This window comes from Coffea eugenioides, chromosome 5, assembly GCF_003713205.1.
Source record: "Coffea eugenioides isolate CCC68of chromosome 5, Ceug_1.0, whole genome shotgun sequence".
NCBI classification, from domain to species: Eukaryota; Viridiplantae; Streptophyta; class Magnoliopsida; order Gentianales; family Rubiaceae; genus Coffea; species Coffea eugenioides.
Window position 1 is genome coordinate 49,647,859 of NC_040039.1, and position 16,068 is coordinate 49,663,926.

Genomic DNA, 16,068 nt, shown 5'->3' on the forward strand with positions numbered 1-16,068 from the left:
CAGGAGGGTTTGCCCGTCCTTTCCTGTCCCCAAACTCCCGATCTGATTCCCGTTTCAGGCGGCCGGCCTCCTCTGCATTGGCGGCGGCGTGAGCCCGGGTCAAAAGCTCTCCCAGGTTCTTGGGAGGTTGTTCGACAAGCTTGTAGTAGAGATCCTCTACCCTCAACCCGTTCATGAAGGCGGCCATGACCACCTTTTCGTCCTTATCCCTGATCTGCAGGCTCTCTGTGTTGAAGCGCGTCATGAAGTTCTTCAGGGACTCATCCGGCTTCTGCTTAACGGCCATCAGGTGGGCCGCGTTCTTCGAGTAGGTCTTCGAGGAAACGAACTGGGCGGCAAACTGTCTAGCCAGCTCGGTGAAACTCTGAATAGACCCCGGTGCCAGGCCCTGAAACCAGAGCCGCGCCTTACCCTTGAGAAACATGGGGAAGGTCTTGCAGCGGAGGGCATCCGCGGCGTTTTGCAGACGCATGTGCGTCAGGAAGACCGAGAGGTGGTCTTCCGGGTCGGTCGAGCCATCGTACAGCTCGATGTTCGGGATTTTAAACCTCCGGGGTAGCGGGTAGTCCTCGATCTCCTGGGTGAAGGGCGAGGCTGCGTAGCTGTCCCCGTACGGTTGTGGTCGCAGGATCTGCTCGAGCTCATCCCGGACGGGCTGCCACTGGGGTGGGTCGCGCGGGCGGCTCCTAACAGATCGGGCGGGGGAGCGTGCGAGCCCATTTCGCGTAGGTTTTCGTGGGGAGGGATCCCTTGGTCGGCTCCCCACGGACCGGTCGTGGGAGTACCTCTCGCTATCCCCGACCACCGAAGCTCGGTGACGAGGGGGAGTCCGCGGTCGTTTCCTCCTAGGGGGCTGGTCCTGTGACCCATCCTCCGAAGGGTCGGGGATCGACTCCTTCTCCTTCTCCTTCTCCTGGGCTTTGGAAGTTGGTGCGCCCCCCGCCTCCTCTCCTCCTTTTGCCTGCCGGATTATATCCTCCAGCATGGGGAGATTCTCTGTCACGAACTGGAGCATCTGCCGTCTCCGGTCTCCTGAGAGGGCCGAGCCCCCAGCGCCCCCGGCCGCTTCGTTCTCCTCTCGACGAGACCCCTCCCCGGCCCCGGCTCCGGTGCTTTCAACTGTTCGCTTGGACCGTGTCCTCGCCATCAACACTAACAATTACCTTTCGCTTCCCACAGACGGCGCCAACTGAAGAAGCGCAGACGCTTCCCCGAGGAGAGCTGACCTGATCAGCTCGGGGTGTCGATGGGAGAGCTGATCCAAGACCTGCAAAACAGAGAAGATGAGCTAACAGAGGGGGCCCTGAGGTGGTCCCCGAGGGCACTCCGACGGTCAAGTTAGTTTTCCGGTGAGTAGGGTTCACGGGGATTAACTTAGTCAGAGTGTATTAGCCGAGTAATCAGCCTCCCTTGTACAGTAGATGTGTGCTATTATTTATACCTGCGAGGGAGTCCGACCTCCGCACGACGCGGGACTTGCCCGGTATAGATAGTGTCCCGCACTCGGGGGGGGACTTCCCCCGACCTCTTCGGGATGGACCTTCGCCTCCCGAAGGAGCCCTAGTCGGTACGGCCCGGGGCTGCTCCCAGGGGTCTGAGGGTCAAGGCCCAGCTCGGCCATTCCTGGGCTGCCACGTGTCTGGGCCCGGAACGGGGCCTCTGCATTGGACGATGGAGAATAAGTGAACTCTCATCCTTTCTCTCGATTGCAAGACACTTTTGGATCCACCCATACCTTGAACATGCATAGGATTTTGGATTGGGAAAGCTGGAAGTGTTTGAATCCATTTCCACAGATACGGACGGATCAATTTTCTCTTGAGCAATCTGGCGACCTTGAAGAAGGATGTTGAGAATAGCTTGTCCATAAATTTGTGATTTTGGTATGATGTTCGTTATTGGAATCAGAAACCGAAACACGAGGGCATCTGGATGGTTCATGTGGATCATAAGATGTCTTTTTTTTTTTCCCTTGTGTGCTTGAACCTTCTTCAGAAAAATTTCAACATGTGATCTCCGCCATAAAATCTTTATTGTTTTTGTCTGGTGAGCAAAGGGAGGTAAACTTGTTGCAGATGCGAGGGTGACAGTAACTCAAAAGACATATGCATTTTCATACAATCTGAAGATGCGAGCTGTGGTGATTGGTCCACTACTACACTTTTACTCACGTCTTCATCATCACCAGCGCAAGAGTTTCTAAAAGATCAACTGTCTCTCAGAGACGGTCAATTAAGATAATTTGTCATACAACAGAAGAAAAGTTAGTAGCTCAAATTTTTACAAGATTAGTGGGTAAACTGACCACTAAAACACTAGTGCTGGTTTAAGTTTTTTTTTTTTTTTTTTTATAAAAAAAACTACACATCAAAAGACCACCAAAAAATAAACACGTACACGCTCTGCTCTCACTTGAGGTCTAACAACTCTAATATACAAATCAGCCCAATCTTCTGGTCCTCGGAGTTCCCGTCATCGGTCAGTTCTATCACATCAATTTAGTCCTCTGCCGAATAGCAGTAAAGACAGAGAAACGAGAGCTTTAACCATTTCTCCCAAAATAACCCATCAAATTCCACCACCATGGCCGCCGTCCCCTGACCTCACCTTTCGCGCATGAAAACTTGGCTAAAGACCATCACTTTCTGCATTTCCCAAGCCTTTTCTTTTTGTTTGCTTGTTTTGCTTCTTTCATCTTCGGTAATCATCCCATCCTCTTTAATTTCTCTCTTCTGATTTTATCTCTTCGATATGCATTGGCCTTGATATAATAGTAAGAGCTGCTTCTTTGATGCTCTTTGTTGTTTTGGACTCGCCAGATTTTCCTGCTTTAACCCAACACTGGTGGGCAGAGGTTTAATCTTTTTCTGTTAACTGCACTTGCACTTTTTGCACTTCAGAAACAGTTTCTTTTTCCTTTTTTTTCCTTTTTCCTTGTTTGTTATCAAGTCACTGGGTCGCATCTCTGCATTAGGATTTAAGGACAAATTTCAAACTTTTTCTTGGGTTTTAACCTTGGTGAGAAAAAGGGTCTTGTTGCTTTGGCCTTTTCTTTGCTTTTATTATCAGGTGTAAGGATCACATCCATCCATTTGGATTTGAGGACAAGATTGACAATTAATACTGGAGAAGACAGAAAGAGGGGTTTTCTTATTTTGAGCAAATCTCGATATCTTCATAATCCTTAGGGCTGGGTGATTTCCATATCCCATAGAACTGGCCATGCAGCATCTATTCGCTCTCATTAATTAGCAACTAAATTCAATTGAAGATATGTCGCCATCAAATAGGTAATTAACTTCAGGAACTGATACTGATCGAGTTTGGAATGCAGGAACCAGCCTAGCATGGGGCAGCAAATGAGACCAGCCAAAATGCTAAAATTGCTTGAATCAGGTAAAGTTAATCATCTGGGACTTGGATAGTGGTTGATTGACTTCAGTTAGTTGACAAGTTTCTCTTTGTTGGAGCGTCCCTTTATTCTGATTGCCAATCATTACCCTGAAGCTATTAGGCACTTTAGTAAGTATTTATTCGTGCCACGTTTAGCTCTTAATGGGGGAAATATTCATGGGTTAATTATTTGTCAAGAATCTTAGTGATCTAAGTTAGTGGAGACTTAGTTTGCAAAAAGGCAATCTCGGTTGGATTTTGTCCAAGAGTTAGCTTTAGCTTTCAGATTTTCCTGATACGTCGTATTTATTCCTCCTTGCTGCTGTAATTACCATTTTCGGCCAAAAAACACGTGGAGTCAGTTTTGGTAATTTCATAGCGTTTGTCGACGTGATTTCATGCACGCTCGATTAATTTCATAATAGTTAAATATTAACTGAAAAGTTTACCAACACCACTGCCATACTACTATTCCAGTTCTTGCTGCCAAAATTTAAAGTCTGAAAACTGGCAATGGTGCAGCTTTTAGGGACACGAGTTCTTGATTTCTATATTTTACTTCTAGTTCTTCATATGCCATGCTTCTGCTTGTTTACAACCAATTGCTGCTCTCTTATGTGGTAGCTTGTCAAGTTTGTTCAAGTACCTCTATCTAGGCATTTTCCTTATGAATTCAGGCCGAAGAATTCCAGTCATGGATGGCTCAGAACAGCAAGATGTTCATGCTGCACTGAATGATGAGGAAGGGAAAGATAGAATCAGCAGTTTACCTGATTGCATTCTTCACTATATTCTCTCTTTTCTTCCTACCAAGGAGGCTGTAGCAACTGGCATACTAGCAAGGCGGTGGAAGGATCTTTGGACTGCTGTTCCAATTCTGGACTTTGATGATTCTAAGCTCTACTCAAGCCATGTGAACTATTGGTATCCAGCTGAGATCACAAGATTTATGAATTTTGTTGAGAGGGTGCTTCTACTTAGAGATGTATCAAACATTGAAAGGTTCCGACTTTCATGTCGTGTTTGCTTTAGTGCATCTCGTGTTCATGCGTGGATTTCAGCAGCTATCAGACATAATGTTAAAGAGCTTGATCTTTGTTTCTTTGTAGATGAACCTTTTCTATTGCCTCACCGTGTTTTTAACTGTGGATCACTCTCAATCTTAAATGTAGAAATGAACAGCATCATTCAGCTACCCAATAGCATCTCTTGTCCAGGCCTTAAAATCTTGCACTTGGGTCTTGTCACATTTCCTGATGATATATCAACTCAGAGGCTATTTTCCTCCTGCCCAGTGCTTGAAGAATTGGCTATCTTGGATTGTGATTGGATTAATATGAGACATATTTCCATCTCGATTCCCTCACTAAGGAAATTGATAATAGATGATTTGCCAACCTTTGATTCTAGAGATTACTGTTGGGGCTGTGAAATTAAAATTGATGCTGGAAGCCTCATATTCTTTAAGTACAGTGGTTATCTAAGTAATGATATTCATCTAATTGAGGTTTCATCTTCAGTCAAGGCATTACTTCACATTCCAATGGTGCAAGAAGTGCAAAACCCACTAATGTATTCTCGCCTTATCAAGCTCTTTCTTGAGCTGAAAAATATCAGTTCTTTGGGAATCTCTGGTTGCACCATTGAGGTAAATCGGTGTGCATTTTTACCGTTCATTTTTCTTATTCTTTGTTCCTTTTGACATTTCTTAGCGGTTTTCAACGTTATCACACATTTAATTGTCACACCAATTCTGACTTAGTAAAATCTGATTTTATTCTTCTTTGTTGCCAGTCCCTCTTTTTCCGTGAAAAGATGCCAAATGACCTCCCGGCATTTCAGAAGTTGACTCGTTTAGAGTTGAGCATGCAGCTTGGCGTACATTCTGGTGGAGCATTGATGAAATTTTTACTGCACTTGCCAAATTTGGAGTCTCTTAATATTTCTAAGGCAACATTGTGGCACCTTTAAAGTTCCATCATAATGTTTTGCTGCATATACTGAGGAAAGCATTTTTCTGTTATTCAGGGACTTGATCCTGCCATGTACCTCACTGAAGATGATTGGTTCCATCATAATGTTTTGCTGCATATACTGAGGAAAGCATTTTTCTGTTATTCAGGGACTTGATCCTGCCATGTACCTCACTGAAGATGATTGGACACCCAAATCAGCAGCTAAAAGTTTCATGTCTAGCCTCAAGACTGTGGTCCTCCGATGTTTTCATGGCAACAGTACTGAAGTTTGTCTGTTGGGATACTTCCTGAAGCATGCATCTTCCTTGGAGAGAATGATTGTGTTTTGTCACAAGAGCCCTTTAGATGATTCAAAAGAGCAGGAAGACATGAAGAATGAGTTGCAATCACATCCAAGAGTATCAGAATACTGTATGATCATGTTTTTTTGAACTTCATGCAGATGTAAGTTCTTTTTAATGATTCTTTCCCAAGTTGTTTTCCTTTTTCCTGTTGCATACCTGGAAAGAATTTAATTTCTTAAATTGACATTGCTATTTATCTTTTGTGTTGTGACAATGTAACGGAAATAATAGGAATCATGGTTTGGGGTGGATTGGAGACAATGCTGCTACAGTTTTTTATTATTTTTTTTAATCAACTGCTTCCCAAAATTGGTTATTATGCCTTATTATATTGAGGATGGGATTGATTGTCAGTGTCATTTTCTTTTATATTTCTTGTCTAAAAATATGCTTGTTATAGAATAATGGTGCTTCAACATGAGGAACACATTTTTTTTTTCAGACTGTATCCACAAACTTTTGTTTGCTTCATTGGCTACTATGACGGAAGTACGTTCAATGAATATAGTAAAAGCATGCTACGTCCTCTGGTATTAACATGATTTGATGCATCGTTAGAAGCTTATGTACGTTGGATGTTTCTGTTTATTGAGAGAGAGAGAGAGAGAGAGAGAGAAGAGGGGAGGGGGAAAGGGAGGGAGCATTATTCGTAAATTATGGAGCATTGTCTAGAATAATATTAGTCAACCCATAACTATTTCGTAGGATCGATCACTTGTTTAAATCTCGTACCTTGATCACATACCTTTATTGGATGATGTGGTCAATGATCATCTCCCGGACATAGAAAATAGTGATGATGAGAATGGAAGAACTTATTGATAACATTTTGCAATATTGTTCACCATCTCTCAATGAGCGTGGCCTTGCACTCATGGAAGTGTGAAAGGGGAACAGAATCATTGTTTTACTCTTTGCTTTTGTTATCCTCACTGCATATATGGGAAATTTATGATTACTTGAGGGAGTTGAGGGGTGCAGTTATACTCCTTTCTTTCCCCTCATGGAGTATAATCTGCTTTCGCCGAGTTGTCTTTTCCTGGCTCTTGAAGTAGGGAAGTCAAGTGTACGTAATTGAACAAATGTGATGCTTTCTGTAGTTTAGACTGATTAGAGTAGAATTCGTTGGAATTGGCATTCTACACTTGTCTTATGCTGCTACATCTTGTGCTGAATGCCGGGAAGATATGTCTAGCAGTATAGATGTATAAGAAAACTCGACCAGAAAGATTTTTGTAGCTTTTCTGCGTTGATTTTTCCTTAGTAGTTGTATAAGATGCTGTACATATTCTGGAAGTTTGACCGTTTTCATTGGTTTGCAGTTTGTTTCAAGAACTGGCACTCTTCTGCAAGTGTAGCTGTTGGATCTCGATGGAGTATGATAAATAGTTTTGCAATGGAGTCTGTGATGGTGACCTTACCGAGCCTCAAAAGGCAATTTCTGACAAATTTTTAAGGAAGCTCTTAGTACGAGTGGTTTTAAAATTTCTTTTGTTGGGGTTAATTTTGGCAGCTGGTATATGTTAAGATAGGGTTACTGTTGTGGAGATCATTTGAGGGTCTGGTTATAGCAAATAGAAATTAGGGTGCACAGGTTTTACTGATCAGTTGAGATGCACAGTGGTCTACTCTTGAACTGTTTTTGGTTTACCGTAAAACATGCATAAAAGTGGTACACGTTCGAACCATTGTCAAAATTTACAGAATATGTATTTTGGTGGAAAAGGTTTGTCGTTGGTAACGATTTGCCAATACACGGTGATGTAGCATAAATGTTGTGGCCTGTGAAGTCGCGTCCTCAATCTGCTCTTGCTGGATTCACAGCTTTTAGGATGGTTACAGATGCATCTGCCAAATGCAACCCCGGCTGGATGATGTATTTTCAGCATGGTTTACAAATCCCACCACCATCCATTGGTGTTCTCGGTTATTGGGTGGAAATTCATGTTTGTTTTTGGCATTTTTAATTGTCATGGTATAAATTGTGAGGCTATCCAAAGCGAGTTCAAAGCCATCATCCATATATCATATAGACACTAACCCAAAACCCAAGCAAAGAAACACAAAACATGACTTGAGCTGTGAGAGAGGCAGGCAGTTGGGACTTTTTAAGCATTGAATTATGGGACTAGTTGGGCAATAAACTAGTGGCAGTATCTGATGGCATATATCCCTGGAATATGCTGTGGTCAGCTGGATATTACTACTTGTTTAAATGACAGTCAACTACAAGTACTCTATTGTAGAGTATCAGATTTTTAATAAGTTGGATGCGTAGCTGAAGGACTAAAAAAATATTAGGTGGAACATTTCTTCTGATTTTAAAAGCTGCTGGTTCTTGTTAGGCTCTTGATTCCATCCTAAAGCACGAGAATTGGCATGATTGAAAACTAATCTTTTGCAGAGATTCAAGCTAATGCTGTATCCTCCTGCTTTCCTTTCGCGCAGAATACTCATATATCTAGCTCTGGATTTCGACTATTGTCGATCGCACACCTGAGTATTTAATTCTATGCAATATCTGCTATTGCCGTAAAAGAAAGAAAAAAATATATCGATTGGACTGTTTAGCAGACAAATTTAGCCACTTTATAGGGCACCATTTTCAGATGATTAAAGACAATTCACGTACCCGCTAACACCCCTAGAATAGGCTAGTTTAGATTATAGGAATTCTATCGTATCGACAAAAAAAAATATATATATATGTATACCCCTGACACCTACCGTATACATACTGACAATGAACATTATAGTAGTATAATTGTTGAGATTTTGATTCATTTAATAGAGGAAACACAACGCTTCAGAGTTCAGACGTTCATCCTCTACAATCAATCTCACTCGAAATTTAACGACACTTCCAAGAAAACATAGACCAGCTTATATACTACTCCATCAGCATATCAATAATATATCGTATCATATGTTGTCGTTGCCGTAAAAAAAAATGAAACAGAATAGATAATAGATCGAGGGCGGGACCATTTAAGCTCGGTTTGCTCGTTTCCTTTTCTTTGCCTTAATTAACATGACAGGATGTCCCTACTAGTCCCTGCTACCGAACTGAATCGGACCAAACTAGTTAGCTGGCCAAAAGAATACGAAATGATAGTGATAAGGAAGGATGATCATGTTTCCGGTCCTCCCTCGTTCTCAACATGCAGCAGCTAACAGGTGTGCTGATCTTCTTCTGGCGAGGATGGGATGGGACTTGGGAGCAGCAGCCATTTCTAAACTTCTTTGAGATGATTGTAGGAGGTTTTGCTTACCTGGTTTTGTAAACTCGTGTTAGACTTATTTATTTAATATTACTATCTTTCGTACCCAAAAAAAAAAAAAGGGAGAAAGTGATAAAGGATCGAATGTTTCTTGACTCCAGCCAAAAAAATACGAATTATTTCTTGAAAATTTGTTCTCATGTTCTTAGGACAGGCTGTGCACAGTTTGGAATAGTTCAAAATGAATATAAACCCAATCAAAACGTCACTGGACCAACAAAATCAGCAAAACAAACGTAGCAAAACAGAAAACTTTGGTTGGCTTGCCGTCATTCTCTAAGGAGGGCGGTGTAATTGAGGAGCATCCTTGTTAACCCAACCCTTTCTAGTGAAAGCTACTTGACTTTTTCTTGGTGTGTTTGGATTGCAATTTTCGAGAGCTTTTGTAAAAAATATACTGCAGCGATTTAATACATGTGAGATAAAAAAAATAATCGATAAATGTGTTTGCGAAAAATGTAAAGATTTTTTTGATGGAAATTCCCTTTCCGAACAAGGCAGCAATTTTGGTCTCTAAAGTTTTAGCAAAATAAATTTAGTCCCCAGTGTTTGATATATGGTGCAATTTTAATTCTTAAAGTTTCGGCAAAAATACATTTACTCTCCAATGTTCGGTATGTGGTTCAATTTTAATCCTCAAAATTTCGGCAAAAATAAATCCGATCCCAATTTTACCTATTTGGAGCAAATTTAGGATAATTGACCAACATTCCAAAATATTGATGGAATCAATTAGTATATGAAACCACGTGTCTCCTTGAAGAGAAAGCAAATGAGTAAGTTTGAACAATAAGAATAACTCACGTGATAGCACGTTACCAAAATAAACAAAAAGGAAGGAAATTTGTTAAACTATACGAAAAATTAAGTGCTATGATTTTTTCCCCCTTGGAGACAGTGGTGATAAAGAGTGAAAATGAATTTTAGATCGACGAACAAAAGAGTGCTTAGACTAATTTTACTTTTTTAGTTTAAAAAATTTCTTTATTTTTTAACTACTCAATCAGTTAGCACGTGAGTTATTAGTTAGTTCTTAAATTTTGATGTTTAAAGTTAGCTACTGTTTTGTTTATTTATTTTGAAATTTAACTCAATGGACACATGACTAGAGGTGATTAAAATTTGTCCATATTGATTTTTTTTCTAAAGTCCTAAATTTAATTTAAATTGGTTCACTGGGGACTAAATTTTTTCTTACCTAAATTTTAAGGACTAAAAGGTGCATGCATGCTAATAATTGGGAATTAAATTAATTATTGTCAAAACTTTGATGACTAAAATTATACAAACAAAAACCAAACGTTAGGGACTAAAACTGCATCTTCCCCTTGTTTTAGCCAGCCTCCAAATACCCTCGACGTTCCCCCGTTCTTTATTTGAAGGCGGAGTCTTTTTCACATGAATTATTTGTTCACATTGGTACTGTACACTTAACTGCACTGGGATTTCCAAGCGCACAACGTTGGTAAAAATGCACAGAAACAAATCAAATCCCAAATACTACTACTTTTATATATATATATATATATATATATAATAATTAGTCCTGAACTTGTGGCTAATTATATTATACTGATGCCGTATTGTACTTGCTAGAAAACCTGTTCGGTGCAGAAGTCCTTCTACAAGACAACTCTATTTGCACAGGTAAGTTGTGTAGGCTTTTCTTACACACGAGTCACAGCCGGGGACAGCTCGCCTCTTGCTGGCTTCTCTTTGCCATATACGGAGGTCCAAGCTCCGATCTTTAGGCCCTTTCTTTGAAGTTGTCAACTCGGGATCTTTCATTTCTGAGATTTGTCAACTTTTTGGTCAAAACCCACCGTGATTTTCGCCTGAATAGTGAAAGAAGTTAGTGTCTCTGTACAAGCATGATGTCTTCATTGAAGCAGCCAGTAGTACATTTCCATGGGTCCGATGCTTTCCGGCCACAGTCTTCTGTACCGTCAAGGCAGTTCTCGGTTCTTCCGCCGCTTCCTGCACTGAATACTCGTCGGAGTAGCTCTGTTGTTTCACTGTCAAAGCCCCTTTTTGTTTCCAAAGTTGAATCTTTTTCTCCTTTAGGGACCCTGAAAAGATCTTCTTCAACTGGTGACGCTGGCGATAATGATCATGTTCCGCAAAAGCGTGACTTGATTATATGTAAGGCTTATGAGGCTGATAAATCAACCCCAATTGATGACTCGCAAGCGCGATCTGAGGCAGCGAGGAGGGTGAAAATTGGGGTTTACTTTGCTACATGGTGGGCTTTGAATGTGATTTTCAATATATATAACAAGAAGGTTTTGAATGCTTATCCCTTTCCTTGGTTGACCTCAACGCTTTCATTGGCTGCTGGCTCTCTGATCATGCTCATTTCTTGGGCTTTAAGGATTGCTGAAACTCCAAAGACCGATCTCGACTTCTGGAAAGCCCTTTTCCCAGTAAGAAACCAATTTAGGGTTTTATGTACTCTATTCCTCTTACTTTTATTATATTGGTCGTTCCGTTCTTCATTACTCTTTTGTTTTATGATCTGGGATTGGTTGAATAGTGGTTTTCTGGTCTGGATTGCTTCATTTGTTGGAAAATGTTGTCTGCATCTAGCGTAGGAATGGTAAATTAGGATTTAAAAGGCTAATTAGGTAATACGAGTTCGCTTTATCTTGGGGGTGGGTGATCTTGGTTTTTTTTTTTTTTTAAATATGTTTATGCCTGGCTTGTTTTGGTTTGGTGATGGTTTGTGTTTTATGTCTTTAGGTTGCTGTTGCTCATACGATCGGGCATGTGGCAGCGACTGTGAGTATGTCAAAGGTAGCAGTTTCATTTACTCATATAATCAAGAGTGGTGAACCTGCGTTCAGTGTCCTGGTCTCAAGGTTCCTGTTGGGGGAGACATTTCCGGTGCCAGTTTACTTGTCATTGATCCCAATTATTGGTGGTTGCGCACTGGCTGCTGTTACTGAGCTGAACTTCAACATGGTTGGTAAGTGGTTTCTTGCTATTGTTAGATGTTGTTGGAGTTTCTTTTTCTTTTGTTGTTCTTTGTTTTTTCTGTTTCCTCATTTGTTGTTGCTTTTATTTATTTTATTTATTTTTTTATAGATTGCTAGTTCATGGAAGCTACACTTATTTTATCCTAAAATTTAGTAAAATATTTACTGATAACCGTTTACGAGGACTATGTTGACAATCAGATTACTTTTGCTGCTGTTTATTTTCCAGGAAAAAAAGGATGAATAATAGTTCAGTGTAGTAGCAGTGTCTTTTGCAAATTAATCACTGCTATTATGTATTTCATTGGCAAAGGTTTGGTAGCCAGTTTCATAATCCTATAATTTCTTCGAGTAGTTACAGTTCTCTTCTTCAATTAGATAAAGGTCATAAGGAACTTAATATTATTTTTAACTGCTAAGCAGGTGGTGGGGTATTATGTTTTAGTTAATATCAACTACCTGTATGATTTTACTTTTCCTGATGCTTTAGTGCTGTTGTTGGCTTATGTCTTCAGGTTTTATGGGGGCCATGATATCGAACCTCGCTTTTGTTTTCCGGAACATATTTTCCAAGAGGGGCATGAAGGGGAAGTCTGTTAGCGGAATGAACTACTATGCTTGCTTGTCTATGATGTCTCTCTTAATTCTCACACCATTTGCTATTGCTGTGGAGGGACCACAAGTGTGGGCACTTGGATGGCAAAAGGCCGTTTCTGAAATTGGACCCCAGTTGATTTGGTAATCACGTGAAACATACCAATTCTGGTGTTTCTGCACACATTGTATGTGAGGACATGGCTTATTGAATTACAGTGTACTCCAATGTACAACCTGTAGTTGAACTGCAATGATTTTTAACATGAATTTACCTAATATTTCATACTTTGTTCTGTACCTGAGTTAATCGAGGGGACTATCGGAAAAAAATACTGTTTAAATACTTACGTTTTGAAAACTTGCTCCTATGAGGAGCCTTGAAATACTTGGAGAATGTGTTGATGTGGATGGATGCTTTATTGTATCTATCTGTTTCCTTAGATGATGAATTGCACTAGATAATATTTCATGATGTAGGAACCATAACAGGGATGGCATTATTTTACTTTGTCATCTAACATCTAGTGTTGAATTTTTTGCCTCTCATGTATTTGTGCCTTAAGAGCCATACTGCAAGTTATGCTGTCAGGTACCATACTTGATGATTTCATCTCTAGAGTTCACATGAAGGTTTGAGTGCTTGTATAATTGCCTTTGTGGTCTTTGTTTATTTTATTTTTTGTGATCTTTCCTCCTTTTCTCACCTTCATTGTTACCCTGCCATTTTTCTAAAGACAAAAAGATATTAGCAACAGTTTGGATCCATTTTAAGGGAAACTTTGCATCTTTTGGTCTTTTGTAGGCGTGATTATATGTTTTTTCATGGGTTCCTTTCACTGATGTTCGGTGGTTACTTGTTCTATAGGTGGATGGCGGCTCAGAGTGTATTCTATCACTTCTATAATCAGGTGTCTTACATGTCACTGGATGAGATCTCTCCTTTGACATTTAGCATTGGAAACACCATGAAACGTATATCTGTTATAGTGTCATCCATCATTATCTTCCATACGCCTGTCCAGCCTGTCAATGCTCTTGGAGCTGCCATCGCCGTCCTTGGAACCTTCTTGTATTCACAGGTAATGATTTGATTTTTGCTTGTGTGTCACCAAATGGTAGTTTTCATTTACTTGATATCTCTATCAAGTAGCTGACTTCAGGGTGTGTTTCTGGATGACTTTTGTGTTGTCCATATGTGTAGGTCAAACTTTCTTGTAATAAATTGCACTTGGCCCCTTGAGATTTATGGGATTTTGTTTCGATACCTTGTAAAAAAGTCATGTTCTTGAGTTGTTAAGTTTAAGAAATATCAATAATCTTGAGAAGGATGCAAGTACTGGCAACTGAGAGCATGATTGTTCTGGGGATGCTTCTAGGACTAAGAGTTCAATATAACACTCAAGTAAATAAATCAAGAGAAGAGAGGAGAAAGAAATTCCAAAACACCAGGGTAATTACTATCCTGGTTGATTTTAAATATCATGGTTGTATGCTTCTTTGTTTTTCCTCATTGTGCTCTTTTGTTCTTTTCTTTTTCCCCTCTGTTTTACATGCTTTACTTTTATTTCTTTGTCTGGGTATAGTTTCTTACTTTTTAGCATACATGAAAGTCATGGTTAACTGTGTTTTGTTGCAAGAATAGTTGACATAAATTTTACGTCCATGCTCCTGATATTGGTGGTTGCATTGCCGGGATGATGAAAGAAAAGTTTGTAGCTATGTTCGTGTTTGAAGTAGTAGAATTACCATCATTTCACTAATACTTGTGCATGTCACCAAACATAGTTTTTGCTTCTTTCAACTAAAACAGTCTATTCTTTCTTTATTTGAAGTGATGCTGTTGTTTGCTTTGAACAACTGCCTGTATTGAGCAGCTTTTAACAACAGCTGGACTTTTTATCAGTCTGTTGGCTATCAGTAATTATGTTGATATTGTGTAGCAATTAATAGACTTAGCACCCATTTTGCTGATAAACCTTAGAAATGATAAGATGGGCAGAGAAAGAACTGCTTCTTAGAATGATTGCTTCTACTTCCTGTCACAAGTGTGCTGTTTAGTATGTTGTACTGTTTTTAGACCCCTGCTGCCTGCTGCAGTATTCTTTGTTCTATTCCTTACAGACTTGTTTTCACGTCTGACAGGCAAAGCAATGAGGAGCAACTTTTGAGTCCAACCAGGCAGCTTAACTTACAGTGGTGGTGATTTCAAGTTTTGTTCTTCTTAAGGTGTTGATATGGCTTTCTTATTGAGTTCCATGAAGAATGAGAACAATCAGATGAGCCAGTAGCTTTACATGTAGATAACAATAATTGTGAACTAAGATAATTTAAAATCTTATACAGGTTAATTAGGCAGGTAATCCCTGTTATCTTGCATGTTGAGGGGGAGAATCAAGAACAGCACGAATAAATAGTGGCAACAACTGTGCCCATTTAAGGGACGAAAATGTTGATGATTTGGATCATATGCAGTCCATTTCAGCCATTAAAACCGGACCTAGTTTGTATTCATAGTACTAGTATTGACAATGGTTGTCTATAGCTCTTTGGAATTTATGATTCAGAGGGGAACTATGCTTTGATTTGTTGCCTGTCAACTTAATTAGTCAAAATCACCAAAATTTTGGATGTGCTGCTTCTTTTGGCTCTCATTTGGTGTTGGGCATGACTCAAAAAGATAGGTGCAAAAATATTGGTGGCATGTTTTTGTCTGCTCGATGTGCCATGGTCATTGTTTCCTTCAAAAGCATCAAGTTATTTTCATTTGAAAAAAAATTTTGCCCTCTGCTTCCAGGGTACTCAAGGCAAATTGCTCCTTGTATGTTTTACAAAGCCCGAAGTTTTTACATTGATTATCATCTTCAATCCAAAATACAAGTCTTGGATGGTTGTCAACAAAACTGTGGCAAGAAAATCTTGTAGTCTCATAACCTATGGCTGACTAGGTTGTGCTTGTGCCATTAAGTTTAAAACAAAGGCTCAATGAACACAGGACACCACGAGGGCACGGAACCTGGGGTAAAAGTTGGCATTAGCTGTGAGTGAGGCCGAGAATTGTTACGTCTCAGGTGAGCTTAACTAGGTTTAGTTCAAGGTACAGATGTCCTTCAACTTCTTTTTACTTGTAGCTAAGGTGGATTTATATGTGTTTATAAGTACGCTGAGCTGAGATTTGGATCAAAAAACAATCCTTAATAATTTGATCAAGTGTAATGAATGGAAGACCAAAGGTTCAATTAAAAAATGATTGTACAAAAGGTTTAATCCTGATTAGTTTTCTTGATGAAGTTTATACTTAAAATCTGTACCTTTCCGCTGGCATGGTGTCTACAGACGGTCATGCTCTTTTTCCAATCGGAAGAAACGTTACGAGCTTGATTCCTTTGTTGATGAAGGCCACCGATGGAATGCAGACAAAATCATTTGCAAGATTCTACATGGTATGGACGAAAGCTAACGGAGATGCCGGGCCATGGAGGTTCTTTTTCTCATAATAAATCGA

At 40.1% G+C, this 16,068-nt stretch overlaps 2 protein-coding genes across 7 annotated transcripts; both read left to right on the forward strand.

Moving 5' to 3' along the window:
- Positions 1-2,540: 2,540 nt before the first annotated feature.
- Positions 2,541-7,467, forward strand: LOC113769945 (F-box/LRR-repeat protein At4g14103-like). Of its 5 annotated transcripts, none has more exons than XM_027314279.1 (6): positions 2,541-2,700; positions 3,335-3,396; positions 4,071-5,041; positions 5,188-5,343; positions 5,516-5,813; positions 7,036-7,467. In XM_027314279.1, the coding sequence occupies exons 2-5, from the start codon at positions 3,348-3,350 to the stop codon at positions 5,798-5,800; spliced, it is 1,461 nt and encodes a 486-aa protein (XP_027170080.1). In that variant the 5' UTR covers positions 2,541-2,700; positions 3,335-3,347; the 3' UTR covers positions 5,801-5,813; positions 7,036-7,467. The 5 variants fall into 5 exon arrangements, with proteins under 5 accessions (XP_027170080.1, XP_027170079.1, XP_027170083.1 ...); XM_027314278.1 differs by lacking the exon at positions 2,541-2,700 and adding an exon at positions 2,717-2,844; XM_027314280.1 differs by lacking the exon at positions 2,541-2,700 and adding an exon at positions 2,777-2,854.
- Positions 7,468-10,581: 3,114 nt separating this feature from the next.
- Positions 10,582-15,981, forward strand: LOC113770360 (glucose-6-phosphate/phosphate translocator 1, chloroplastic-like). 2 transcript variants are annotated; one of them, XR_003468403.1, is made up of 6 exons: positions 10,582-11,417; positions 11,734-11,959; positions 12,485-12,707; positions 13,432-13,645; positions 14,709-14,792; positions 15,900-15,981. XR_003468403.1 is itself a non-coding variant. In XM_027314785.1 (5 exons), the coding sequence occupies exons 1-5, from the start codon at positions 10,866-10,868 to the stop codon at positions 14,718-14,720; spliced, it is 1,227 nt and encodes a 408-aa protein (XP_027170586.1). In that variant the 5' UTR covers positions 10,582-10,865; the 3' UTR covers positions 14,721-15,194. The 2 variants fall into 2 exon arrangements, 1 of the variants encoding a protein (XP_027170586.1); XM_027314785.1 differs by lacking the exon at positions 15,900-15,981 and having other exon boundaries at positions 14,709-15,194.
- The last annotated feature ends 87 nt before the right edge of the window (positions 15,982-16,068 follow it).

Excerpts from the sequence above, each read along its gene's own strand:
- LOC113769945 (XM_027314278.1), top strand. The coding sequence starts at position 2,792 with ATGCTCTTTGTTGTTTTGGACTCGCCAGATTTTCCTGCTTTAACCCAA. Across the intron at positions 5,042-5,187 it reads TCTCTGGTTGCACCATTGAG|TCCCTCTTTTTCCGTGAAAA; the intron begins GTAAATCGGTGT and ends CTTTGTTGCCAG. Across the intron at positions 5,344-5,515 it reads AGTCTCTTAATATTTCTAAG|GGACTTGATCCTGCCATGTA; the intron begins GCAACATTGTGG and ends TCTGTTATTCAG.
- LOC113770360 (XM_027314785.1), top strand. The coding sequence starts at position 10,866 with ATGATGTCTTCATTGAAGCAGCCAGTAGTACATTTCCATGGGTCCGAT. Across the intron at positions 11,418-11,733 it reads TCTGGAAAGCCCTTTTCCCA|GTTGCTGTTGCTCATACGAT; the intron begins GTAAGAAACCAA and ends TTATGTCTTTAG. Across the intron at positions 11,960-12,484 it reads GCTGAACTTCAACATGGTTG|GTTTTATGGGGGCCATGATA; the intron begins GTAAGTGGTTTC and ends TTATGTCTTCAG.